This window comes from Neolamprologus multifasciatus, chromosome 3 (genome assembly GCF_963576455.1).
Source record: "Neolamprologus multifasciatus chromosome 3, fNeoMul1.2, whole genome shotgun sequence".
Taxonomy (NCBI): Eukaryota; Metazoa; Chordata; class Actinopteri; order Cichliformes; family Cichlidae; genus Neolamprologus; species Neolamprologus multifasciatus.
Window position 1 is genome coordinate 31,148,900 of NC_140441.1, and position 27,999 is coordinate 31,176,898.

At 40.7% G+C, this 27,999-nt stretch overlaps 2 protein-coding genes and 1 long non-coding RNA gene across 7 annotated transcripts in view; 1 reads left to right on the top strand and 2 right to left on the bottom strand.

Annotated features, from left to right (window-relative positions):
* Positions 1-27,999, top strand: part of LOC146522550 (uncharacterized) — a 105,959-nt gene that overhangs the window by 11,493 nt on the left and 66,467 nt on the right. Inside the window, exons 1-2 of one of the 5 annotated variants that reach the window (XR_014870292.1) lie at positions 22,837-23,184; positions 24,727-24,789. The exons of 1 other annotated variant lie outside the window; for it this stretch is intronic. This is a non-coding gene — a long non-coding RNA (uncharacterized LOC146522550). Of the gene's footprint in view, positions 1-22,833; positions 23,185-24,726; positions 24,790-27,999 lie in introns of those variants that run through there. 3 more of the 5 variants (XR_014870291.1, XR_014870293.1, XR_014870296.1) reach the window with 3 other exon arrangements.
* Positions 10,863-12,437, bottom strand: LOC146522551 (uncharacterized). Its single transcript, XM_085138341.1, has 2 exons — positions 11,607-12,437; positions 10,863-11,150 (listed from the first exon to the last, which is right to left on the bottom strand). The coding sequence occupies exons 1-2, from the start codon at positions 12,435-12,437 to the stop codon at positions 10,863-10,865; spliced, it is 1,119 nt and encodes a 372-aa protein (XP_084994467.1).
* Positions 20,745-22,615, bottom strand: LOC146522552 (uncharacterized). Its single transcript, XM_085138391.1, has 2 exons — positions 21,834-22,615; positions 20,745-21,453 (listed from the first exon to the last, which is right to left on the bottom strand). The coding sequence occupies exons 1-2, from the start codon at positions 22,548-22,550 to the stop codon at positions 21,229-21,231; spliced, it is 942 nt and encodes a 313-aa protein (XP_084994517.1). The 5' UTR covers positions 22,551-22,615; the 3' UTR covers positions 20,745-21,228.

Sequence of the window (27,999 nt, forward strand, 5' to 3'; positions counted from 1 at the left end):
TATGTTACAGATTTTAATATTAATTAGTCATTGTCAATTGTTGATTTGTCCTGTTCTCATTGTATGACGAATTATGATGGCTGTTTGGTAGCCGTTTGCATACTCTTATGGTTTTGGTTTTTATCGTTAACTCTTGTCTTTTCCTGCGTTGTGGTTGTGCGTTTTTTGAAAGAAATATTTACGCGTTATCATAGCGACCAGAGAGCATTAAGGGGCAGAGAGGAGGATGTGACGCTGCTAATAAAGTTACACAATTACACAGTGAATTCGTGTATTGTTTGTATGTATGTATGTATGAATGAATGAATTAATGAATTAATGAAGACAAAAACCACCGTTTTTGTCTTGGCCGTGTTATTTTATTTTGTTGTATTTATCTGCGACACCTTAAAGGCCGCTCAGTGACAATATTGTCGGACATTAAACTGGTCCGTGGCTCAAAAAAGTTTGGGGACCTCTGATTTACAGTATAGGAGCAGTTTGTCTGGAAACAACAACTGCAATCTGCACATTCATAGGTTTTTTTATTGAAATAAAATTCATACTTATATATTATGTACTATACGAGTGGTTGAATACCCGCAGTGGCATGAAATAATAACTTCCCGTCAAATGTGTTAAACCTAAAGTAAGGAGCCTGCTTTGAAAATGTCAGAAGTAGAAAATACAGATACTTACATCAACATAGGAAGTAGAAGTAAATTACACCTGAACTTTAAACTGAAGCAATACATACATATGGGTAGAATTTTGTATTACATGAACTTATTTCAAGCTGCAGCAGTGATTGGATTTCCTGCAGAGAGGAAAGGAGGCCGAGGTTTCTCCCGTGGGCCACATGCAGGCCTCAAACAAGAAGCTGCAACACGAACATAACTTGTACCTAAAACATTAATTCAGCGATATTAATGCTCACTGTGATCTTTGAAACTTTGGATAATTACATTAACTCAAATGTGTCCCAGATAAAAAATAATAATAATTGGACGGAGGCTCCATGATGGAGCACTGCGGGACTACATAATAGTGTTAACAGAAGGACTGCAGGTAGACTGAATAATATTTATCACGAATTACTGAAGTAATTATTCATTACTCAGACATTCATTGAATATTTAGTGACACAGCTTGTATGAAGTCCCTTTCCTGCATCCTCAAATACATTCAGTGCGCTCAATTGGCCTCCTGTTCTTCTCTTGCTTTGCCTCCGCAGTCTAAAGGCCTTTACACACCACAGCCGCAGCTTTCCTGGGAATATTAAAAATATTTTTCACATAACTTCATAGGACGAATTTGCAAATTTTATTAATTTTATTTCATTATTAGCATCAAGCTCGATTTCCCGATTTCTTCGTAGTTCTGACGAACCACGATCGCGATTAACACGCGCGTCGGTGCTGACTATAAAACGACATGTATATAATCAAATGATCCTATACCAGGGAGTACTAGGGCCACATTAATAAAAAATAATAATAATATTGACGATTGATGTGTATATAATAAAATGATCCTATTATACCTAAGACAGTGTGATAAGGAGTAGTAGGAGTAAAATATATACGATTGATGATTTTGAGATCAAAGTCAAAATAATATTTTGAGAGGAAGAAACTCGAATTACACCTGTTTCCAGAAAATCTGCCACGGCTGCTCTGCAAAATACTTCGTGTGGACGAGACGGCGAAAGCGTCCTTTGGAATCAGTTTACTGTCCAAGAGAGTGATTCTCCTTCATCACGTAATCACGATGCGTGTTAGTGGTTTGTCTTGAAAGTGCGACTGTAATTGTAACCCCGAAAATACTAATTCGAGTTCAATCACAAGAGGACATCGATTTTTTTATTTTATTTTGTAATTGGTCGTTATACTGCTCTAATGTGAAACCCGGCTGTAAAAGGAGATGATGGGCTACTTACCGCTGCTGGCGATCCCTGCTTCTCTTCTTGACCTTCAGCCTAACAATAAATGGATCCCCCCTCTCTTTTTTTCTCCGTCTTCATCTTGGCTGTAGCAGAAATATTTCCCCCCCCCCCCCCCCCGATCTTCCTTCCACGTAAGAACCGGTCAGGTGATACAGAGTGTCGGCCGTCAGCAGTCCCGTTACCGGCGTCGGTGCAGGATTTCCACTCGAACACCATGTTGGTGAACATCGCCATGTGTGCACATCCGTTAAAAGTTACTTACTTGTTGAAAGTTATTTTATTTTTCAGTGTTACTGTAATGAATCCAGTTCTTCTTTGCCAATTCAAATATCTTTGTAAAGCTATTATGTTATATTTGTGGCAATTGACTATTGTTGGCGGCTTAAACTGACTTTATATCATCCATAAGAGATGCGCATGAATCAATGTATCTACTGCAATGTTTGTGGTGCTTCTATGACAGATGTGTTAGGCACCTGCAGTAATTGCTAACACAATGCTCATAAAGCCAGTTTAAACACTCATTTTAAACTAATAAACTAGCTGCGCTTGTAAATGTTTCTGACTTCAGTGACGCAGCCAAAGGACTGATGATCTTATGCCTTTCACAACACTCGCTTCTTCTCAGGATTTACATTCACATCTGGGGTTTTACAGAAAGTAATCTGTGAACTGTGATGGATAAAAGCTGGATGAGCTGCTGTCATTCATGTTTCTGGTGTAGTCTGCTATTATAGACTAATGGTGATGCAGACATTTGTCCTCTCTGCTTTTTGTCTTTAAGTGCCAGTTGGATGAGTTGGTTCCTCTGTGCTGCTGATATTTTTTTAAATGTGAGGTTGTCGTTGTAGCCTTTTTTCTGGTGTATTAATCGGATATTTTTTTTATTTTTATTTTTATTTTTTTTGCCTGTCCCATTTGGTTCTTTAGCCGTCAGAACTGTTGTCTGAAGACCAACAAGGATACCCAATGGATTTATTTTGCCAAATGGATCATCATGGCATTGCCGTATTGGTCCATTTGATCGACCTTTGTTTTTATTATTTATTTTATTTTATTTACAGTTGTTACAGATGGGACAGACATGAGTGAGGGATAGGAAAGGGAGAAAGAAAGAGGAAGGAAAAGAAAAACAGAAGGGGAGAGGGACAGTGAGAAGGGGGGGGGGGGGGAATATCTCCTGGATCACCTGTTGAGAGAAAAAGAATAGAAAACAAGCAAAAAAACCCAAAACAAAGCAACATACTAAACAACACCATCGCATTAATCTAGCTAAGTGTAAACAGCAGTAAATACTAAATATTGAATGTTGTTGTGCAGCACGCAGGACAGACAGCGCACAATGTGCTTTGAAGTAGCAGCCAAGAAAGGTGTGATTTAAGTCTACGAACAGTGAACACCCGTGTGCACACCTGTGTGGATCGGCGCGCTTGTATTCAAATGGTTTCCCCATGTAATGGTCTGCAAGAGGATGTAGGGAGCCATAGTCCTGTCCCCCAGGGCATGAAGCAGGCATGGAGGAGATCCAGGCCCCAGAGTGCAAGAGCCCAAGGAGGACCACTGGAGGGGCATCCGTGCCACCTTCATGGGAAGGGCTGAGGATCCCCAGACGAGGGGTCACCCAGTAGCCACCGGGCAGAAGCTAGAGGGGGCTGCACCGGCGTGCCCGCCTGCTATACAAGTATAGCAATAGTATAGCTTTTTTTTAAACCAATGGTCCTTTACAACACATTCTCCACTTATTATGTCATTGCACATACCAAAAATAAAAAAGAATGTCCAAAAATAAATAATTCAAAGGCTGAGTGTTCACCTTTAATGGAAAAAAAAAATTGTGAACATCCGCATGAAGTGAATTATTCAGAAATATCTGGTTAAAATTCTTCTAAAACATCAGATTATTTGTGATACTTTCATGGCTTCTTATTATTCTTTGTGCTCTTTAGAGTATCCTGTCTGTATCTCTATCCCAATATCCTGTTTTTAGGTTACTGAGTGTTTTTTGCAGAGTCACGTAGACATTGGTTGAATCTTTCTAGAAAGAAAAAATGTGTGGGAGTTCTCTGTTTTTCCTGTACCCTTATGGCATCCATGCAGCTGGTGCTTACCCTGCCGCATCCTTTACAACATATTCAGCTGTTTAATGTCATCAGCCTCCACTTTTGTTTTCTTTTTCTTTTCAATGGTTTTACTGGCTGGAGCAATTTTCTGTTAGTAAACCAACACTAAACAGGGATAAATGTAACTGCTGTTGCTGATTACTTACTTATTGATTACCGTACTGTTATTTATGCTTGCTTTGAGCTCTGTGTGGTTTATTCTTTGAAAAAATGAAAAACGACAGCACATCGTAACCTGCCAAGTCATCAAAGACAAGTAATAAAGATTTGAGTCTCACTTTTGCTTTTACATCATGGCCGAACTACCCTTAAAACAAAAACAAAAAAAACAACAAAAAAAAACAAGTGACACAGTGTTGTTTTCATCTTTTTTCTGCCTGCACTGTGACACACAGCAGTGTTGTTATGGGCCATACTTAATGTTACTGATGTGCACATAGAGAAGTTAAGACGGAGAAATGGGAAAGTCTGTTTGTTCATGTTGTTCATGTGAAGAAGAAAAATCAGCATTTGCAATAAAACGCTGTTGATATAAGTACAGGTTGTTGTTAGTTGGTTGAGTGCAGTGTTTTCTACTTTGCTTTCAGATTTTTCACCCAAGCAGAAATAACAAGAATGAACTATGTTATTACAAATGTATAAACTTAATATTGTTAATAGAGTTTTGATTATTATATGCACTAGTTTTGGTCACAAGTGTGGGTAAAAGAACTTTAAAAAGCTGAACTTTGGGTTTTAAAGTGAGAACAGTTTCTGAGTGTGTGGCTGTGATCTACCAGATACGCAAGACATTTGACATGTTGTCCTCCTCAGCTCCCTCTTTGGCTTCAGCTGTAAATTATAAACTTTAAAAAAATTGGTAAATTTAAAAAAAGAAATAAGTTCTTCTAAAGAAAAGGAATGTATGATTGAAAGAATCATATATCTCTTCTCCAAACTGGAACATCTGTTGTTTTGCTTATTTTGCATCCAGAGAGATGAGATGTTACAGGGGAGGCGTAATCTGTGATCAGTGGGTTAGATTAGTCAGATCTATACTTCTCTCTTTTTCCACTTTGAGCTTGGCCCGGGCACCAGGCCCTGCCAAGCAGCCTCGGGAGTGAGCCAGTACATACCTGAGCATCCAGCCCTGATGCACCGACGCCACCAGCCACCTGCAGGGAGTGTGGTTAGGGGAGATATTTAAGTATGTTTAAATATTTAAATATTAATTCAGGAATACAGATATTTTAACGTGACATGAATGGTTGGCTGCGAGGATTTGCTTTGCACAAATATTTTCTGTTCCCTTTCATTTTTCCTTCCACCGATAACGTCCTAGAAGTTAGAAGAAAAAAAACGGTGCCTATTTATCACTTTTGAAAAAGTCAAAAATGCTGATGTCTGGGCTCTGAGCAAGCCTGTGTTTTGTTTTTTTGTTTTTTTAAAGAAACGCCTGACACCTAGCTGGTTAACCAGTGTGGTGTGGAGTGGGAAGCTTTTGGCTAATAGTTCTTCTGGAATGACCTTATTCATACAAAAATACTATTTTAATATTGTCTTATTGTTGACATGTAGATTCAGATACACAAATGAAAAAGTGTTACGTGTGTGTGTGTGTGTGTGTGTGTGTGTGTGTGTGGCTGAAAAGCCGACATATCACAGATTCTGATGCTGCAGGTTTTGTCACTCTCCAACCAAATTGGATTGAACCAGGAGCAAAAGAAGATCCAAACTATGCTTCACATTTCGCTTCACTTAAACTTTGTCATGAATTCACTATTACTTTTGCCGTTTTGCTTCCACCACGATAAAATCACAGTGGTTTAAGCTGGTTTAGATATTTCATTCTTGCAGTTTCACAGCATCCTGATTGTCGTTCTTCAGTTGAGTTTTCACTGGTTTTCAAACCATCAAACACTTTAGATTCACACGTGTTTGTTTGTGTGTTGCAGGAGTTTCGCTCTGAATCGTCACCTCCTCTTTGTGCTTCTGTGGCTCGTGGGGCCATAAATTGGTCACCGTGGCGACCAGCTGGATGATTGAAAGTCCCCGTCTGACTTTCTGAGGTCAGCCGTCACTGTTAGTGTTTATCTCATATTATGTCACATCTAAAATCCTGTGTAAATATGAATGGATGGTGATTAAATTAAACAGATAAAATGTATTTTTTTTTTTTCCAGTGTTCACTGTGGCTCTGCTCTGCAGCTGGTCTCCTTTTCCACAGTGCAGTGACACAGTGTTGAAGAGGTGAGTGTGTTAGTGTCACAACGGGACTGAACAGACTCACGCGCAGGCCCTAAGTTTAGGAAACACAAGAGTCTTTATTACAGCACACCAGGTGATCTATTTACAAAGGTGAGGGGAAAGCCGGGCTCCAGGGGTCCACACACAAATGGGAAAGACGCTGAAAGTCCACACGCTCCTCTTCACACTCCACAGAGTGTCCTATATTGGACCTGACTGAACAGCCAGAGCCTGATGTTCACTACAGTCATGGCCAGAAGAAGCACCAGTGTCAAAAATGAATCACAAAGCAGTTTTTTTTTTGTATATTTATATGGTAATAAAAAGTCTGTAAAGTGATTATCAGTGTTGGGGTCCTTTATGCTGACTGAAAATAATTTGTGACTTCTTAATGAAAAGTGCCTTTAAAACTCTTTTTTTTTTTTTTTTTAAATAAACAGAAAATTTAACAGGGAGGGTTTTATGGAAATAAAGTAAGTGTATTATTTAGCTGTATCTGAAAATCCTTATCAGATGATTAATTGAATTCACCCTGTTTTGGTGAACTTTGTGTAGATTCACACTTTTTATTTAAAGCCAATAAATGTCTCGCCTTCTAATTTGACTTTATCTGCCTCTGTGTCCTGCATTTGGTTGCGCTGTCAAGAAAGTGTTGGTCATTTTACAACATGAGCATTATTTTGTCTTTCATGAAGGAATGTTCAGGAAATGAGGATTAAAACGAGCGAGTCTGTTCATTTCCTTTTGATTCATGAACAGCCTGGATCAGGTCCAGACACTTTCTCCCAGTGTGTAACAGCCTCAGTGTTTCCTGAACAGAGATGGGCAGTAACGCGTTACTTGTAACGCGTTACTGTAATCCGATTACTTTTTTCAAGTAACGAGTAAAGTAAGGGATTACTATTGCAAAAACGGTAATTAGATTACCGTTACTTTCCCGTAGGAACGCTGCGTTACTGCGTTACTAAAACCGTGATTTTCTTGCGAGAATGTCTCATGACAGTGACGTAAGCGAGTGCGACGTGTGTGACAACAGCTGTGTGCAGATCAACAATGGATCATATATCGAGTTCGGGAGAGAGTATGAGCATGCAGCGTTTAAAGCGTGGAAGTACTGACCTTACTTTGAGTTTGATTCCATAAAAAGTGACAAAAACATTAGTGTCCGTTGTGCGTGGGAAGAAAACTTCTTTTTACAGCGAAAAAACCCCTAAACTTCCGAGCAAGCACCGAGTAGCTACGACGTAATGGGAAACTCACAGAGAAACTGCCGTATCCTTCCACTGACCGCTGCGGCACACCTGCACCAGGATAACCCTCCGCCTACCCCACTCCTGCTTTACAGGTGAAAATAGAGCAAAGGGACCGCTAGTCTTTGACTTTATTTATTTTCTGCTGTGTTTTACTTGCATCTGAAAGACTGAGTGTAAACACAATATATATATATATATATATATATATATATATATATATATATATATATATTAGGGGTGCAACGATACTCGTATCGATATTGAACCGTTCGATACAGTGCTTTCGGTTCGGTACGCATATGTATCGAACAATACAGCATTTTTAATTTATTTTATCAACTTTCCTTCTGACGGTGCTGTCTGTGTTGAGCGCTCAGTGGATCTGCGCTCGACAGTGCAGCCTAGGCAGAGTAGTCGAACACAGATTCACTGAGCGCAGGGCAAGCTAGCGAGACAGAAGTTAAGCTCTCCTTGCAACATGGCAAATTGAACCTCCCCCACCCTCATTCAGATGTGGCGTTTGGAACTATTTTGGTTTTCGTGTGCTGTATGACCCTGAAGGTAAGCGTGTCATGGACTAAAGTAAAACAGTATGTTGGATGTGCCACGCAATGCTCAATTACATGGGTGGGAACTAGTGTGTTAGCGCAGTTAGCTCGTTAACGTGTTGGCTGTCCAGCCCCATGCACGGGGCAATCCGCGGTAGCTCGTTAACGGAGATTTGCCGTGTTGTGGCGTTAACCTCATTTCAGATTAACGCTGACAGCACTAGTGGGAACACAACGAATATGACTGCACATTTACGCTGACATCATCCTAGTGCAAAGACAAGTCGAAGCAGAGAAAAACAACAAGCAGGCATGCTACAAACTTTACCGGAGTCAGCGGTTAGCACATGACTCTCCTTATGGGACCTGATATGTTTAATATGCTGCTGAGAATATAGCCCAGAAGAAGCGTATAGTATAGCTTTTATTTTGGAAAGAGCCATTTCTCTGTAATAAACTCTCTTTTCCAAAGATGAGTGATTCCTCAATCAGATACAGGGCTCGCAAAATCACTAGCCCGACGTCCAGGGGCTAGCGATTTTTCCAGTCGGGCTGCCCTGCCCGGCCGGTCGGCCTATCGTAGGAAGGAAAAATATATGTCAATGCTTTTGTATTCTTTCGGAAATGTAGCTGGGTAATTATGTCATTGGCAGCGGTGAGCCACTGTGAATATGTGACATATTGAAATCGCTTGTGAATTTGAATTTGCGCTTGTTTTTTGCTTTCACTTTGCAATCGCGCGAACTGTGTATAGAGAGCGACGGCACTGATAGGTGAGTGATGATAATTTGCGCACCAATTCCTCTGACATCATCTTATCAATCGTTAGCTTACTATGCAAACATGACAAGTGAAATCTCCCGCAGCTTAAACATGTGAGAGGTTGATCGCGCAGAGAATCGCTGAGCGTTATGTGAGTGCGTGTGTAAAAGAAGCAGGATATATATTTTAGTTCTGCTGAGCCAAATAAGACAGGTCAGCGTGAAGAAGTGACAGCCAAAGAAAAGCTTACCACAAAACGGAAACGTTATGACAAATCAGACTATAAGGCAAAAAGAAAGTGCAGCTTTATGGTTTCATGGACAAAAGAATTTCTGTGGCTGCAATATGACGAGCTAAATAACCAGGGCTGCACATAAGTGGTCCGCAGGTGCGTATTCGCTGTCAAAATAAAAAACGCGCACAAGATAAGAAGTTGCAACGCCTGTTTGCATACATAAGATTTTCTGGAGGAGGACAGACATTTGTTTAGAACTCTTAAAGATGTCGAAGAAGCTCCTTTAAGCAGTTACTTTGGTGTTCCTCCACCTCCAAAGAAATGTCAGAAGGAGTCCAAACCACAAAAGAAGCGCGTATTCTCGGAAAAGTGGTTGCAGGAGGTGAGCTGGCTTCAAACAAATGATGAAGCACAGAGATGTGGTGCAGAATGTGCCGTGAAAATTTAATAAATGACAAATTAAAAAGGCATGAACTTTTTTTTTTTGTATCGAAAAAATATCGAACCGTGACACCAAAGTATCGAACTGCACCGAACCGTGAATTTTGTGTATCGTTGCACCCCTAATATATATATATATATATATATATGTGCTGGAATGTGCAGAAAATAGGTTTAAATGTTAAACTAATTTCTTCCAGTCAGAGAATGGTGCATATAATTAAAATTTTGCTTCATGCATAAAGTTAAAAGATTAAAACTAACAAAACAAGTTTTAAAAAGAGACTTTTCCATTTGATTACATTTTGTATGATGATTATGTAGAAAAAGTAGAATTGGGCTGAAAGATCTATCACTTTATCGCCTATTCAGGTTGTAAATCATGTTTTTAAAAAGTAACTAAGTCACTAAGTAACTAAGTAATTAATTACTTTTGAAAATAAGTAATCAGTAAAGTAACGGGATTACTTTTTTGGGGAAGTAATCAGTAATTAATTACTGATTACTTTTTTCAAGTAACTTGACCAACACTGTTCCTGAACCATTTGCATCCAATAACCTTTGTCTTTGCTGGGCTACACTGGGAAACTCTCCACAGAGGCATTCAAAGGAAAAAAGAATTATTCTTGTGTGTGTTGCCTAATTTCTACAGTTTAGACAATTTAATCAGTTTGTCAGCAAATAAAACCTCTTATATCCATCAGAGATGCTGGCTGTAACCTCGTGTTTGAGATCGTTTCTCCTCCTGATTTATAGCTGTTAAATTACTGCCTGTTTGTATCTTGAGTAAGGACCTCTCCCTGTCTCACAGCATCACATCGCTGGCCAAGGAGGCTCAAACTCGCTTCTACTTCCTCTGGAAATTAAGGCAACCATGAGTCCCACCTGCCGTCATGTGTTCCTTCTACTGGGAATTTTTATTTAAATATGAATGAGATTCACAGATTTAGCAAGGACAAGCTTACCAAGAAAAAAAAATACTACAGAAAGAAAATGCCAAACTTCACATGTGTCTGTCCATATTTGATTCTTGAAAATGTTTTCCCATTAAATTTAACTGCAGAGGTAGATGAGGAATAACCAGGCTTCAAACTTCATCAGTACCAAGTGGACATGTCTCAACAAAAAAACAATAAACAATAAATCAATAAAATATAAAAGTGTGTGTTTGTGTGTTTTGTTTTGTTTTTCTTTACGGTCCAAGTTACTGAAGTTACTGGTGTGCAGATACTGTGTAACTTGATACATGTAAACACAGAAGGTGAATTTAGACACGATAGGAAGACATAGAGACACTGATGAGCATCTCCAAGTAAAACAACCAGTTTCTTTATTTAAAAAATTATGTTTATTTTATTCATTATTATTGTTGTTATTATTAATAGGCAGTAGGGTAATTTCCTCTGGAGCATCAGGTGGCCTTTTAAAGCCATTTGTAGAGACGTGCTGATCTCCTGATGACTGATCATTATTGGTGGTATGGCACCCGTTTAGTTGGGCTCCGGTCTCCTCATCTCTTGTTTCTCTCCTCCGTTTCCGGCCCAAGAGGAAAGCCAGAGGACCAACGATCCCAGATGTTACAGCTGCTGTTACAAGGACTGTGATCACTGTGATCCATGTCCTATCAGAGGACTCTGATGGCTGTGAGGACAAGAAAACAGGAAGCAGACATGTTAGTGAGTGTGGTTTGTGCGAAGGTTTCAGCCAGCGTAAATTTAAACAAACCAAAAACACAATAAATGTTTCTGTGCAGTTATGTTATCTACTATCAGTCTCTGCTTCCAGGGAAACGTGTCATAATTAAAATGCACACAAACACTAACAGACAATGAGCTTCAGCCGTGAAGTGAACTGACTGTGCAAGGCATCAAATTCAGGTGTTGGTGGAAAGCCTGCGTGCTGTGACATCACCCCACTGTCCTCCACTCAAACACTGACCCACTGCTCTGAAACACTGACTGCAGATCTGGCTGAGTTTTTGGCGCATCTGAATCTGGCAGAGTGGCGCCAGATTCAGATGCGCCAAACGCGCCAATAACGAGCCATCAAAGTTTGCTGTTCAGTGTGTAGCTATTTAAATGTGGTCGGTGTACTTACCGTCGGTGTGGTTGTAGGCAGAGGTGTGCTACCGGCTGCTGTGGGGACTTGAGGGTGGACTCGCAGGCGGACAGCAGATCGGTGTCTCTCTGCCTTGTCTATGTCACAGTAATAAACTCCTTCATCTTGTTGCTGGACTTCCTTTATGGTGAGGGACAGGTCTGCTTGTCGGTCCCACTCTGATGGTATCGACACCCGGCTTGTGTCAACGTCTCCCCCGTATGTGATTCCCCCTGTTTTAGCATCCAGCTGAAGCACCGCGTTTCCATTTGTCCTCCAGCGCGCAGATTTCACCGACTGGCCCGCGGTGCCGGAGCGGCACGAGAGTGTGGCATCCTCGCCCTCGATTACATCAACTTCAGAGGGGACAAATACTTCCAGCTTGATCGCTTCCAAGTCTTTGCCGTTGCATGTAAACTCGTACAGCCCTTCGTCGTTCAGATCTGCGTTGTCCAGGATGAGAGAGAGCCCTCTTTGATTCACGCGGTTTGGATGTTTCGGACCGGGTTTCCAGACGTTTTCCAGGGAGGCGATCAGCTGCGTGCTGTCATCATTCCTACGCAGATTTAGTCTCCCCCATCCCTTCAGGCACTCCTCTGACAGCAGAAACTCAACTCCATCTCCTAAAGGAGCTTGGATCAACTTTCCGAAAACCTCGCTGCATAAAAATAGAAGAATGCACAAAAAGCTCAGAGTCTTCATCCTGTGAATGAGGCGGTAAAGTGTCTTTCCTCCACAGCGGCGCACTGGCTGAATGGAAGAGAGTGAGTAAGAGTCGATCACGTGATGATCGGAGATTTTTTTTCCTGCAACTTCCCTAACCCTCAACATATCACACGCATAGCAAGGACAGTAATAGTAATGACAGTATTACAGTCTATATTACTATTGTGATTATAATATTGCATCTAATATTATTAAAACGTCTATGTGACATTAATAATAATAGTAATAATAATAACAACAACAGCAATAATAATATAGAGACTGTAATAATGCAGACATAATGGCGACTGTTATAGACTGTAAATACATTGTTGTTTTTCTCACACACCCGGCTCTGTCATACCGTAGACTCTGCTTTTCTTTTAATCAAATCTGTCTTCTTTTGTTTTCTGTATTGTACTATTATATTATCATTTTAATTGTAGACTATAGTCTACAATTAAAATGATAATATACAGCGCCTTGGTCAACACTTGTTGTTTTTAAATGTGCTAATAAATAAATGGACTTAACAATGACATTCAGCAGCGTTTTACTTTAATTTGATTCGGTTTGTTGTTTTTATTCACGGTAATAAACATTATAGTAGAAACAGGTCGTTAAGCAGGAAGTGAAGTTTTGCCCTGCGTTTAGCTAGTTTTTGCATTCACGTTAAAAGCAAGGGAGGCACAGAAAGAGGGAAAAATGCTAAAATATCCGCACAGTATGTGTGCTAAACCGGCTAAAGACACGAGGACGTCACTGAGCAGTCTTTCACACATCCCGGATACTCCTGCATGACTTCAGGTAACCTGTTTTTGACTTTGTTTTGGGAGTTTTTAGCTCCTCGTTAGCTTTGCTAACATGCTAACGAACTGTCGCCTTTTACATGTAAAACCTGCTGGTTTTTCCCTGTGAACTCCTGCAGCACAAATTGCAACAAATATAACATAATAGTTTTATAAAAGATCATTTAAGTGGCTAAAAAGGCCTGGATTCATTTTAATGTAGATACAATAACACAGAGAAGTTGGATTTATTTGTCTGAACCCCAACATCAGGAAAACTTGTGTCAGCTTCATCTACACACCAACACACTGTCAGTGCTGTCAATAATCAGTTATCCCACAAGAAGACAAGATGTTAATTTCCGTGTGTATGATTACACATTCATTAGCTGAGGTGTGGGGGAGGCGTTGTGCATGAAGAGCCAGGCCTCACACCATTTTCTGCATGAAGGCCTACCTCTGCAGGCCATTTATCTGAGTCTGTGACCGTGGCTGAAGCTGATCCTGGAGTTGAACCAGAAAGTTTCTTTGTGTTTTTTTTTATATCTGATATCTTTACCTATATGCGTAAATGTAGTTAGCAGCATTTATGAAGAGGTTATATATAAAGTAAAGAAATGACCTGTTTAATGTGTCTTTATGTCTCTGTGTTATTGTATCTACATTATAATAAATCCAGGCCGTTTTAGCCATTTAAATTGTCGTTATAAAACTATTGTGCTATATTTGTTGCAATTTTTGCTGCCCTCTTGGGCAGATCACTCAGAAAAACATTTTTAGTATCGGTGAGACTTTTAATCTGGATAAATAAAGGGCATGTAAAAGTCACTTCACCAAAATCTTATTGCAGTTTGTAACTTGTAGCAGGAATGTTGTTGGTGGCTCAACCTTACTTTATATCATTCATGAGAGATTGGGTTGACCAAAAAGTCACTTACAACACTTAAAGTGACCGTCCTAGCTGAGAGCCTCCTGCAAGAGACAAAGAAAGACATTCAGAGTAGCTGTGGTTATGTGTTTGTTCATTTTTCTATCTTCAGTGACACAGCCAAAGGACTGATGATATTATACCTTTCAGAAGACTTACTGCTCCTCAGAATTAATTACCTTTGGGGTTTTACAGAAAGTAATCTGTGAATTTTATGAATTCATGGCTTCACTACCAGTAGTGCTGGTAGGTAACCAGCCTTGATAATTATGGGTCTGTAGCCAGTAAAAGTAAATGGAAAACAGAGGAGCTGTCCACACAGTGACATGTTTATGAACCTAAACAGGATTTATCATTGATAAAATGACACAGCACTTTGGAGGAGTCTGTACCTGCTAAGAAACAAACCCAGCAGAATGTTTCACTCTGTCAGTGACTTTATGCTTGTTGTATGTTTTTCTCCTCAGATACTTCAGAGTGTTTAGAGCTCATCATTAATGAATATTTGTGTCTCAGCTATTTGCATAGAAGTTTAGATTGAAATCTCTCGCACATGCTGCGTAGTACTTAAATATCATCAGGGTTTACACAGGCAGTTATTTGTACACAAAGGTGACTGTTTAAAGTCATAAGCTGCAGATTTATTTTCATGCAGTGATTGTTTACTGAATGAGTTCACTGAGCTTCAGCGGCTGGTGAACTTGGACATTCAGGGATTCTTGCACTGGGGACAGCTCAACGGCACAGTTACAGGTAGCAGAAGGAAGATTGTTCCACTGAGCTTCCACCCTGATATTGATCAGCTTGTACACTTCAGCCTCAGATGGATCAGAACAGCCGCAGTCAGGATTCTTGATCTGAGCGACTCTTTGAGGTTTCATCTTGATGATCATCCCAAAGACTGGCGGTGGTGAAATTCTTAGTTCTGTTAGAAAGTAAGCAGTTTGTCCACTGTATGTATATTTTCACCCTTAATAATTACCTTGCTGTGTATATGACCGGTTTAAGAAAGGACACGGGTCGAATCGTCTCACGTGTCACGCATGCGCCGTACAGGAGCGTAAGCGTTTTCAGTGTGGATGAACAACTCTTTGGAAACGATTGAAAATGACTCAGAGCATTTTTAGACAAAAACGCTGTTTTCAAATTTATCCTGATTAGTGTAGACGTAGCCTTAATTGAATTGCCTCTACACTATTTAGATTTTTAATGCTGTAACTGCCCACATCAATATCATCCATACTTTATTTTTTTCTCTGCTTTTTTAGCTTTAAAGAGGACTCAATATCGTGGCGCAGTACGTCAGCTGAAATCTCTGAAGCACTAAAGTTTCTACGCCCCACATGTCTCATGTTGAAATGAAGAGCACTTAATTATCAGTCTCCTTTTAATCAGATATGTCTGATGGTGAACACAAGCCTCCAGCAGGCAGCTGTCTGAGCTGAGGAAACAAAAGGCACACTTACAGTCTAAGCTTTGGTTTCCCACGAGTGTTAGAATTAGCCTCACCGCTACGGTGTCTTGTTGCTTTCACATGGATGCCACAGGGATCCTGCGCTCACTCTATAGAAAGTGACTGCGGTAAATTACATTGCACAGATTTTGTGGTTTCAGTTTATTTATTAACTGTACTTACTGCACGGGAGCAGAGGGTCCAAGATGAGTTCGTCTCTGTGTTGTGACTTTATGAGATTTCCAAATCACTGCATTTAGATTTTAAAACACAGAGTTTGTAAAACTGTGATTCAGATTAATTTAATTTTAGCTCATTGTTCTCCTGCTGGGCCCCATCTGTTGGTTCATGCTCACTGCTCTGAGACTGTGTGGCTTGTAGAAGCAACAGTATATTCTCAGCACAAAGCAGAGCACGTTTCTTAACAGCCAGTGGAAACAGTGCAAACCTCAGGAGTGGAAACCAAAGTGATTCAAGTCTTAATATTAAATGAAGGCTGTGTGGGAGCGCTGCTGTGGAGCTAATTTGGAGCTAACTGCTTTATGTTTAAATTAACAGGGTGATTCTCTTCAGTACTACTGGTCAACAACTTCACATGATCCCTACTGTAACTATTTGTCTGTGAAAGTAGTTACAAAACTAAAGTAGCTCCTGTTACATGTGCTAATGTGTTGTTGGCTGAGGCTCAGGAGGTTACAGAGCAGATCACTTTCTAGTCTCCCCGTCTAAATGAAAGTGTTGTGTAAAAAAACACCAGTCTGTTATCCTTTTACTATTTGATATGTTGTACAGGGTGTCATCTAATTTCAAAAGGCTGTATTTTTCTACAGTAATGAACAAAGTAGCTTGTGGGAATTTTTAATTACGTTTTTTAAATCAACAAAAAAAGAAAGAAACCTCAGGTCAGCTGATCACATGGTCCAAGTTAAAGTCCTCCTGGAGCTCAGTGCACTGGATCCAGCTCTAACTCCAGATGATGATGATGATGACGGTCAACCTCTTGGTTAATATGAAGGCTGTCAGGAGGCTTGTTAAGACTCATCATAACTCTGCTGCTCCCTCTCTGCAGGTGCTGTATTCAGCTGACATGATGATGCTGCTCGTCTTCAGCTGTGTGGGTGGAGCAGCAGCAGAGGTGGAGGCTGGAGGATGGTGTGGATGATCAGGTGTGTTTTTCTTTTTTTTTTTTTTTTTATAAGATTTATTTTCATTTTTAAATTGAAAAACAAACAAAGCGAACAAGCAAACAAAAAACTCACAACTATGGCACACAGCAAACATCTACAACTAACCACAACATGGCAGGCCATTGTGACCACAGGAGCACTTCTAGGTGCACACTCTTGTATCCATGCCTTTCAAGGATAACCTCAGACTTCTGAAAACTACAGAGCCAACGTAGCCAACGTACGGAGCGAGATCTCGCAAAAGTTTTAGCCGCATTCTTCGGAGGCCGCCAGCTTGAAGCTGACCGGGAGGTCAAGGCACGATGTGCCGGGAGAGCGGTGTTTCCCCCCAGCTGTAGTAGGTCTCAACATCCCGTTAGCTTCGAGATGGTGGGTGTCAGACGTCTCCGAAAACGTCGGAGCACTTTTGCAAATATGTGATGTCTTGTAAACCGAGCAGATATTTGACATTTACACAACCACATTCACGCCTCAAAATATCTTAAAAGTTTATTTTGTGACCCAGAAAGAGTAATATTACAACTAAGTAGCTGCCGCCATCAATCATCTTAATTTTTTTCTCCCATGTCCCTTGTGGGGCTCCATAGAAAACCAAACACAAAAAGTAATAACATAATGACATCAGGCACTCAGCTGTTCTACAACTTTTACCTCAGAGGATTTGTGCCACCTACAGATTCTCCTGTACCTGTCAGCACACTGACACTTTGACTATCACAGGCCTGTGTGTGCACATGTGGATGCTCTGTGTAACAATGATATTCATTTTAGCACTACTTACTACTGACATGCAAGAGAGGAAGACCAGGGTTCATTTCTTTGCTTATATCTTACTAAATGCAGGGTAATGACTGTGTAATGTGTTGAATTTAATGTAATGGACTCTCTGAGCACATCTGCTGATAAGCTGAGTCAATAGAAGCACATCCTGTAGATAAGCAGCTCTAAGATTTACTGTCTCTGCTGCTCTGAACGAGTCCTCTGAGCTTCAGCCGCAGACACAAACCCAGATTTATCCAGTCAGATTCATCTTCAGGACCTGAGGGAGCAAAGCAGACACAAACTGCAGAATATTTTATTTATTGGTCTGTCAGCACCTAATCCTGCCTCTCTGACCAACTATTGTTGAATTGCTGGCTGATTGTGTGAGGCTGTAGCTCCATCTGTCTAATGTTGATGTAGAGATCATCCTTTCATCAGCTGCTGCGACAAAACCTTAAAGCTCAGATAGAGATAACAGGTGTCACACTGTAACTGTGAGATGAGCTGTATCTGCTGATGGGAGGCTGAGGTGGAGGTGGCTGTGATAAAGGTAATTAGATTTGCACTGGGAATGACAGCTGTCAGGTATAAGAGCAAATATATCTGATGTACTGGTTAGTTTGGACTGTAGAGGATTATATTAATTTGATATTGAGCTGAAAGAGGAAGCTGATGGGAGTTGTGGGAGGATTGCTGTGGTAGGTGTGACAGAGCAGAAGTGAGTGATTGAAGGAGAATGATTAGTTTAATAAAATGAAATAAAATGTCTTCACATGTCTGTGAAATACTCAGCTTCAAAATAGAAAGTGCTGTCCCACTGTGACATCTGTTAGAGAATAGACGGTACTGATCTCTCAGTGCATTATGTGCTCAGTTGAATCTGACAGTGTTTGCTGCCACACACTGCTCTAGTGTGTACACATGTTTTACGGCCATAAAACTGTGAGAGATTCTGTTCTTGAGTGTTTCATGCAGGCAGATCCTGATTCTGTCAGCACAGCTTTTAATTTCTTATTTCCTGATGTTCACAGAGTTTCTTGACTCCACATGTAGAGTTAGTACTACTACCATAAGGACTGAACTACAAACCAAGTCCAGCATAGCTTAGCTTTCTTTGCATTAGCTGGCTCATAAAACCTCAGATATAACAGACATGCTTCAGTCTCTGTTTGCTCTCACACTGAAAGTGATGTCACGCCTCCTTTCACACCTACTTCAGTCCAAAACAATATCAGAGGAAGTGTTGATAGAGATCAATAGAATATATAAGAAATACAATAGAAACACACAGCAGTGATGCTGATATGTGAGGAAGAGGAGTAAGCAGTGCTGCAGACAATCGATGATCTTTCACAAGATCAATGAACACTTGGCACATTCAGTATGTAAGCAGTGAGAGAAAGTCCACAACAAAGTTATTAAATCATTGTTGATTGTGACTCATCTGAAACTCTGAACACATGACCCACTAAGATTATCTGTTTCCATAGGTTACCATATCAGAGACGCCTTCCTGATAATGAAACTTGACTTTAGGCTCCGTGTACCTCTCAGCCTGTTAAGTCACTCTGTGGTGCTCTTCATGTCAGCTGTGGTATTTGCTGTGTGTTTAATCTGTGCACACAAGTTGTTTTGCATGATAAATACCAACAAACTGATGTGTAAACACTGAGAACAGTGACTAACAAACAAACCCATAAACAGGAACGACCCACCGCCACCTCTTAAATGGTTAATGAGAAAAAGTCAGTTTTTTATTTACATGCACAAACCAGCAACACTTTACTGCAAACAACTTCAGACCCTTGAGCAGTTTTCAGGAAGTTAGGACTGAAATAATCTCTGTTGTTGTTTGTTTAATGATCTTAGTGCTGATTAGATCTTTTCAGCTTGTTTAACTGAGTCTTAATGTTAATCCTCTGTGTGTGTGTGTGTGTGTGTGTGTGTCTCAGTGTGATGCAGAGTCACTCCTTACTGAACCCGACCCTGCAGAGCACTGAGGGCGTCCTGTCCAGCATCAGGACCACCTGGCAGGAGTTTGTGGAGGACCTGGACTTCTGGAGGGTCCTGCTGCTGATGGTGGTCATCACCCTCCTCTCCCTGGGCCTCGCCTACTACGTCAGCAGAGTCCTGCCTTTCTCAGGGTGGAGAGGAGGCAGGAAAATAAATGAAGATCTTTATGTAGAACAAAAACTCTGGTATTTATTTGTTGTGCAAATCTGATCATTTTATTGGAATCTGAACAACATCATGTGATGCTGTCAGCACAAAGAAGAGAGGACGGTGACTCAGAGACACCAACAGCTTCATGTGTGGCCTAACACCTTTACAACCACTCATTGATGAAGTCACTTTTACATCCCTGTTTGCTCTGTTACAAGCTGTATATTGCTGATGTTTTGTATCTTTTCATTGTTTTCTCCTCACTTGTTATTTATTCAAATGTCTTTGGTGTGAATTTTTCCCTCGCTGTCTTTATTTCACACAAATACCTGCAGCCTTTCTGACTGGAAACAGTTTTGTCAGGATATCTTGATGTTCTTTGTTCAAAGGTTTTCAGTGTTTATTCCATCAAACATTTGAAGTCATTTAATGTGCAAAATGAATAAAATCATGAATGACTAGTCATCATCAGGTCACTTTATTATCCACTTAAAACTTTATTGGCACACTGCAACTTCCCTAAGCTTTTTACAAAAAGCAAAGTAAACACAGTAAAGAGTGTAAATCTGTACAAACAGGCAGGACAATATACAAATTTTGTTATTAAAGAGATCTCATTCATCCATCTTGAAGCTAAATTATGCATTGATCATCTGGGACTCTCCTCAGCTCTTTCTGGGACAGTAGCTCGGCTGCCCCTCTGTTGGTCTTCCTTGGTCTCTTGTGTTCTGAGGGCCTCTGGATGTCTGGAGTTTTGATCTCCTCCATACCTGTTTCATGCCCTGGTGGACGGGGCTGTGGCCCCCCACACCCTCTAGCAGATCATTACATGAAGGAACCTTTTAAAAAACAAGCGCGTCCATGCTCACAGGTGTACACACGGGTGATCACACACACAAACTACACCCTTTTTGGCTCCTACCTCAAAGCACACTGTGCTGTCGATCTTACGTGCTGCACAATAATGTTTAATATTTAGTATTTACTGTCATATTCCCATATATCACTGTGATGTTGTTTATTCTATTACTCTCGTTTTCTTCTGCTTGTTTTCTTTTTTCTTTCTCAACAGGTGATCCAGGTGATTGATATATGTATTTTTTTTCTTCTGCTTATTCTGTTGGTTTTTGTTTTTTGCCCTTCTCCCCCGTCCCTCTTCTCAGCTGTTTTTCTTTCCCTCTTTCTTTCTCCCTTTTCTTTCCCCCAGTCAAGTCTGTCCCGTATTCAGCAAGTGAAAATAAAATAAACAATAAAAGGTGAATCAAATGGACCATTACGGCAAGGCTGGGATGGTCAATTTGCTAAAGTAAATCCGTTGGGTATCTTTCTTCGCCTTTAGACAATAATTCTGATGGCAAAAGAGCCAAACAGGACAGGCAAAAAAATAAATAAATAAAAAAAATAAAAATAAATTATGCATTGATTATGTAAGCAGATGATTTACAGGTATTACTTGATTGATTGGAAGACAAACACAAAATAATAGAGACAATCTCAAACATTGTAACAGCAGTCAGCCTCAGCAGAAGGAAAACGGAGGATTTCTAAACCTGAGAAAGTGGAGTTGCACAGTAGTACTGTCATAAAGGTGGTGAGTTCAAATACTTAAAGGGATGAGCTGTTATTGTTTTTTCACTCATCGGTTGTGGGTAAAGTCAGGGTTTCCATTTGACTTTAGCATGCTGTGCTGGTCACAGTCTGATTCTCTGCCCTCTTCAGTGCCTGCTCCTCCTCCTCGAGTGTGCACATTGAATTTCCTGTTCCTCAGAAACCAGCAGAGCCAAACAAGCAGGGCAACGATCACAAATACAGCTGCCGTTATGAAGAATGTTCTCCACGACCAGTCAGAGCACTCAGATGGCTGCAGAGGACAAGAAGACAGAGCAGAAATGTTAGTTAGCAGTTTTAACTGACTTTTAATGCTTTCAGTTAAAGTTAAACGAAAACATTTTACACTGTAAAGCTCAACATAAAGGTGAGATCTTTATATACAGTCTGTGTGTCAGTCCTCGGTGGACAGACCACAACCCTCTATCTTTGCACAATCATCTGTAAGCACGTGTTCCTGCTGAACCGCTGCGTCTGAATTTTGACTGTTCTTTGCTGACAGGACCGCTTTCCTTTGGCCTGTCCTACTAATCTTTATGGCCACGTTACTTAAAGTCTTTCAGTCAGTCTGCAGTGATTAAACTGTGGACGATTAAGGTTTACAGTGACGTGTGAAATTACTTAAATTCTTACCGTGAGTGTGGTTGTAGGCTGTGAGGTGCTGCCCGGTGGTGGTGATGGTGTGGAGACGTGCAGGTGGACAGCAGAGCGGTGTTTCTCTGTCTTCTCCACGTCACAGTAATACACTCCCTCGTCTCGGAGCTGAGCTCGCTTCACGGTGAGGGACAGGTCTCCTCGCTGGTACCAGTCTGATGGTATGGACACTCGGCTTTCATCATAGCCGTCCCCGTAGGTGATTTGCTCCGACAGAGGATTCAGCTCCAGCACCAGCTCTCCGTCTCTCCTCCAGCGCACAGATTTCACAGCCTGACCGACTGTAACGGAGCGACACGGTAGGGTGGCACCTTCATCCCGGGGTCCGACAACTTTATAGGGCAGAAAAACGTGCAACTCTTCCAGCTCCCCCCTCTGTTTGTAGTTGCAGGTAAACGCGTAATAGCCATGATCGTTGAAATCTGCTCTCTTTAATATCAGAGAGTCGGAGCTGTAAACCACCCGGTTAATGTAACCCGGTCCCGGCTTCCAGACACCGTCAAGAGAGGCGACCAGCTGATCGGTGCCATCCATCAGCTGATGATGCAGTGTGACTTTTCCCGTCTTGCACTCCTCTGTCAGGGCAAACCTAACATCGTCTCCTGTAGCGGCCTGGGTCAGTTTCCCAGACACCCGGCTGATATAAAAAAGAAGAAGAAGAACGATGTAAGTGAGGGGGACAGACGTAGGACTCATCTTGCGAGCGGGCTAAAAATATGCACCGTTTACGCGCAAGCTGACTTTATAGTCGCGGTGGTGGGTGGCGCCGGTGTTCTACAATTGGGCAGCCACATGAGAGCACCATGGCATCAATTGGTGCTCTCATGCGGCTCAGCATGGCCAATTGACTGACAGCGACTCCTATAACTCAACTGTTATTATTATTATTATTATTATTATTATTATTATTAATAATAATAATAATAATAATAATAATAATAATAATAATAATAATAATAATATTATTATTATTATTATTATTATCATATCATAGATGGGTAAATGCGTTGTTGCACATGACACAGCCGGCGTTGTTACCCTTTAACCTCAGTGTACTTCAGATACATGTATTTATGCTGTTTTTATGCGTAATAAACGGAATAAAACACTAATCTTGGCACGTCGCCTCCAGCAGGAAGTGATCTGCTGAGCAGGCACTGCTCTCGTTAGCTACCAGGTTCATTTGACGGTGAAAGAAAAGTGAGCTAGAAACAGTTGAAAATGACAAACTGTGCCCACAGTCTATGCGGTCAGGGAGATAACGACCTTAGAGAGTTGATACCCAGACTTATGTACACACCGCAGTTTGGAAACAACGTCTGGACTTCAGGTAACATCTTACTAGCTGTACTTGAGCTAACTAGCTAAAGCCGTTGGGAAATATCCAGAAAATGTGGAAGTGTTCAGGCGTCCCCATGATTATTGATGCCGCTCAAATACATCCCAGCTAATGAGACACTAGTTAACTGTTTCAACTGAACCAGAGGAAGGACTAGAACAATGTTTAGCTTAGCACGGCTAATAAGCTAACGAGCATAGCCTGCTCAGAGCACGACATCTACAATAAAAGTCTGTTTGTCATCCACTTTAGTGTATCTTATGATTTTATTGAAACTAGTCTTACTTTTTCTGACCCCAGTATAAGAAAGAAGTCAGTGCGACACAATTTTAAAGCGTTTTTATTATTCAACTGGCTGCGTAAGCCCTCACTTTCAATGCTCCGTTGTCGCCACCCTGGTCTGCAAACTACTGTTTTTAAAGACCAGAGAGACACGATTAACCAACTGGCCACAGCTGGGTTGACCGGTCTCTCCCCGTAGCACTGCCCCTTAATCCACTGGACCACCCCTCCCCTGCAGCTGAGCCACAAACCAAACCCTGCAGCCACTGTGACATTTCCTACAATTTACCCACCCAGGCCACTCCTGTTCTCTTGAATAGCAGGGGCCTGAGGGTTTTTTTTTGTCAGTAGGATGGGGCTTAAGTGTGGGTACCTGGGTCCTGCTGGAGGCCAAGGTCTATGGTGGGTAGGTGGTGGAATGTGTGTGTAAGATAGCAAGCTACCGGGGGACTTGACCAGGGTAGCGTGTTGGTCCCTGGGGCCTGCTGAAGGTCAAGATGGTGGAGGGTGAATGTGTGTGCCAGGGCAAGCTACTGAGCGAGTGGACCAGGTTACGATGCGAGTACCCGGAGCCTGCTGGAAGTCAGAGTCAGGCTTCTGCTTTCTTTCTGTCTGCTCAACTGTCTCAACTGGTTTAATCCCAACATCTGCTCCAGTCTGCACGCAAAATATCCTTGGGCAAGATACTAGATACAGATTGCTTTTCTAAAAAAAAAAAAAAAAAAAAAAAAAAAAGATACAGATTGCTTTTCGATGCATATGCAAATGTTAGCTAGAAAGCAGTGCTCAGAGTAGAAGAACACTTTAGAAGAACATGTCTATTTATTAATACTCAATAATTCCACAACCAGGAGGTTAGCCTTTATTTTCCAAGCAATTTATTTATTTACTCTAATTATTTCTTGTTATTAAAAATGCCAAACTAACTGCAACACACACATGATCAAAACAGACACAGAACAACCAATTTTATTCACCTTTTAATTCTATCTAACTAAAACTGGTTTGAATCCGTTAGTGTGACTTTCAATAACTTGTAACAAAAAAAAAGTGACAATATGCAATTATCAAGAATTGCTGCAGGCTTTCTTTGTGTCTACATGACTCAACTGACTCAACTATAGTTGAGTCATGTAGTTTTCTTTATTTGAAATTCAGCAATCTCTCTCCAGATATTTCACTGGTGATATATTGAAGTGGTGATTATTTTTAATTATAATGAGGTGATCATTGTTATTTATTCACAAAAAGGTCAAGAGCTGTGGTGGAAAAAGTGGCCAGAAATGCACAGGAAGGATTGTCATTACCGAACAGGTCAGCCAAGATTTTTAGCCGTCTTTTCCTGTGCTGAGTCACACACATGCTGTTATGAAACTTGCTATACCACAAACATCTGTAGTGTTTCTCATTTCCTCCCTGACAACTGTGGATACTGTAATGTTTCATCTAAGTCTGATCAGTGGGTTAGTTTGATCAGAAATTTTCTTGCTTTTTCTTCTTTGTATACTTTGAACTAATGAAAAAATGAATCTGGCACTCACACTGTCTGTGCAGTCTGCCAGCAGCGTGTCAGTAAAGAGCAGTGGTCAGCCCATAAGATCAGTCTGTGTCTTTCTTATTGTTTTGGAGGTAGAACTCTGTCGGCATGTCAAGTTTCTTTCTGACAAATGCAGAATCTTGCAGTAAAATCGGACACTGGATTAAAATAATGTTGGAAAACAACCTGATTGCAAGTGACTTTGCACGTTAGCATACATTAATACATTAATCCTCAGTTTAATTTATGTTTTGATATCTGCCATCATTTATCTTTCCGCCGTTTCCATTGTTTATATTGAAGAGAAACAATGATGGAGTGACTGAGCGCTCAAAGGGCCTGTTAGTGTTGGTGTATGAGGTGAAATAGTCCCACTAACTTTTAATTTCAGTTTTCTGTGAGTCACAGCTCAGCAGCATGAGATGTTCATTTATAGCTTTTTATGGAAGTACATGTTTTCAGATTACATTTGTTTCCTCACTGATCTAGCTAGAGAGGGAGAGCTAGTGTTCTGACTCATGCTGTAGACGAGTGGCTCTACGAGTCCACAGTGTTGGCTTCACTCAACTATGAAGGCAACACTGTGTAAAGAAGTGCTGTCTGTTGTTCAGGGAGGTTTATAATAAAGTGTGGCTTGTGGTGGGTTGTGTTGTGGAAACTAGTTCATGTTACATTTGTTGTGGGTCAGGATGCAGCAGGCATGTTAACACTCACAGCTGTGGGTCACATATGCAGTTTGTAGTTCTGTTCTTGGTGAACTCTGCGTGAACTCCCAACCAATCAGCATTCAACAGACTTCTGTGTCCAGTGGTATGCAGTGGTGATTTTGCAGGACTGAACTGGAGCACATCTGCAGTGGGTGAACACACACCTCTGCATGAATTACTCTCAGCAGTCAGGCCATCGTCCTCCTTCAGGAAGGCCAGGTTTCCGTCTGCTCCTGCTGAGATCTTTGTGTGTGATGCTGACTCGTCTCTTTTGGGCTTGAAGAAACTACTGAGGCTTCAAAAAGCAGATGTATTTATAATGAGACTAAATGACACACAGGTCAACTCTATTATCTAATTCGGTGACTCTGAAGGATATTGTTTGCACTGGATTTTAATTAGGGGTATCAGAGTACAAGGGGCTGAATACAAATGCACTGCACACTTTTCAGATTTTTATTTGCTTAAAATAAAAAAATTAAAAACAGTGTTTTCGTACCACTTCACAATTATGTGCTACTTTGTGTTGGTCCATCACAGAAAATCTCAATAAAAAAACGTTTGCGATTGTAATGTGGCAAAATGTGTAAACGTTTAAGGGGTATTGATACTTAAACGCTGAGATTTACCAAAGGCCGACGATTTTATGGTCACACTTCTCAAAACTGTAGCACAAATGCACACCAACAAACAAACAAAACTTAATAACACACATAAAATGCAAATGCAGTATGCAAAATCGGACAGTCAGAAATATATATACTCGTCCTGTTTTCACTGATATGATGATGATTCTGATGGATCAGTGGAGCCACTCCACACACACATTAAGTTCAAATCTCACAGAAGTGGCACGCCCAGATACGTCTTTGTTTGAAATTAGAGTTATTGCTGCTAATAGTTTTGGGGGAAATAAATTGATAGAGCATAGTATCTCGGTATTTTGATGATTGACTGTCTCATGGCAACATTTATGTCAGGTTTTGTTAACAGTGTTGGAATGTTTGATGACACCGATATTCACAAAGTTTAGCTGTGAGGACATCATTTGCAGTAAAAACGTGATAAATCACAGTGTGTCTTATTGCAATACTCAGAATGTCGCAAAATGTTTATAAATCACATTAATCTACTATCATGAGGGAAGTATTGTAATAAGAGCCTATCGTGGGCTGTCTGGGGAGGATGATCTGATATCGTCGTGTTGGTGTTGTTCCCAGATCATCATGAAAATGTTGTTCCAGGTTCAACATTGCAAGTGACCAATCACATTATTGTGACGTTATTCTTTTGCGCACCAACCCATTCGTGCATTTATGAAATTCCAATGTTGCAAGGACAATATCAATTCTGCTTAGCGTTTATTAAAGGGTTAGGGTCCGTTGATCGGCGGACAAAGGCGGTTTCTCGCAGCTTAAGTACAGTTTTTTGTTTTACGCCGGTTTTTCCCGAAGTCGCAAAAGTATGACATCACAACATTCTGATTGGTCACTTGCAATGTTGATCCTGGAACAACCTTTAGTATGATGATCTGGGAACAACACCAACACGAGGATATCGTGATCGAGATCGTGCGTCTGGGGATTCCCGCCTCTACCCAAATTTTTCAACCGCATCACTTAACACCGCAGTTTTACATGTGCACTTTTTTGGGGGGGTGAAATTTGCTGTCCATATAAACAATATTGATTTGTAAATGATTAACTAATAATCTTGTCAACCCAAAGTTCTTTATTTGGAGCACAGTTCTACAAGAAAGATAAGTTACTGAAAACGTGCTGGTGCTTAAAGTGCTTTGGCACTCTTTGGTAATATTGTAGAGAATGTTAAACTTAATCATCATCTCAACCTCCTCTGATGACCTGTTTGCTGCTGCCTGCCACTGAAAGGCAGTGGGGAGAGGAGACACCACTTCTGTCCTCACTGGAGATGGGTATTTGTCACTGATTTCTATAATCCATTCAATTCCGATTCACAAGGTCCTGATTTGATTCGATTCAGTTTTGCCTCAGACAGTCAGAAATATTATAATTCTGATCATTTATTAGCACTGATACATGTGAGACTTCATCAGAGGTGTGAGCATCACAGCAGATGCCTTTGTGTCAAAGTAACTGGGGATAAAACACAGAAAAACATGAAGGAGATTTTGCTGCCCTGGCTTTTTATAGCAGATAACCTTAAAAATATTCTGCAGTAGATCAAAAACTGAATAAAAACACGAATCAACATATTACATATTACTGATGCTGCTGAAGTGAAGCAGAGCAAAGTTACAGA

Coding starts and splice junctions, on each gene's coding strand:
- LOC146522551 (XM_085138341.1), bottom strand. CDS start 12,437: ATGTTGAGGGTTAGGGAAGTTGCAGGAAAAAAAATCTCCGATCATCAC. Junction 11,151..11,606: donor TGCCTACAACCACACCGACG/GTAAGTACACCG, acceptor TTGTCCTCACAG/CCATCAGAGTCCTCTGATAG.
- LOC146522552 (XM_085138391.1), bottom strand. CDS start 22,550: ATGAGTCCTACGTCTGTCCCCCTCACTTACATCGTTCTTCTTCTTCTT. Junction 21,454..21,833: donor AGCCTACAACCACACTCACG/GTAAGAATTTAA, acceptor TGTCCTCTGCAG/CCATCTGAGTGCTCTGACTG.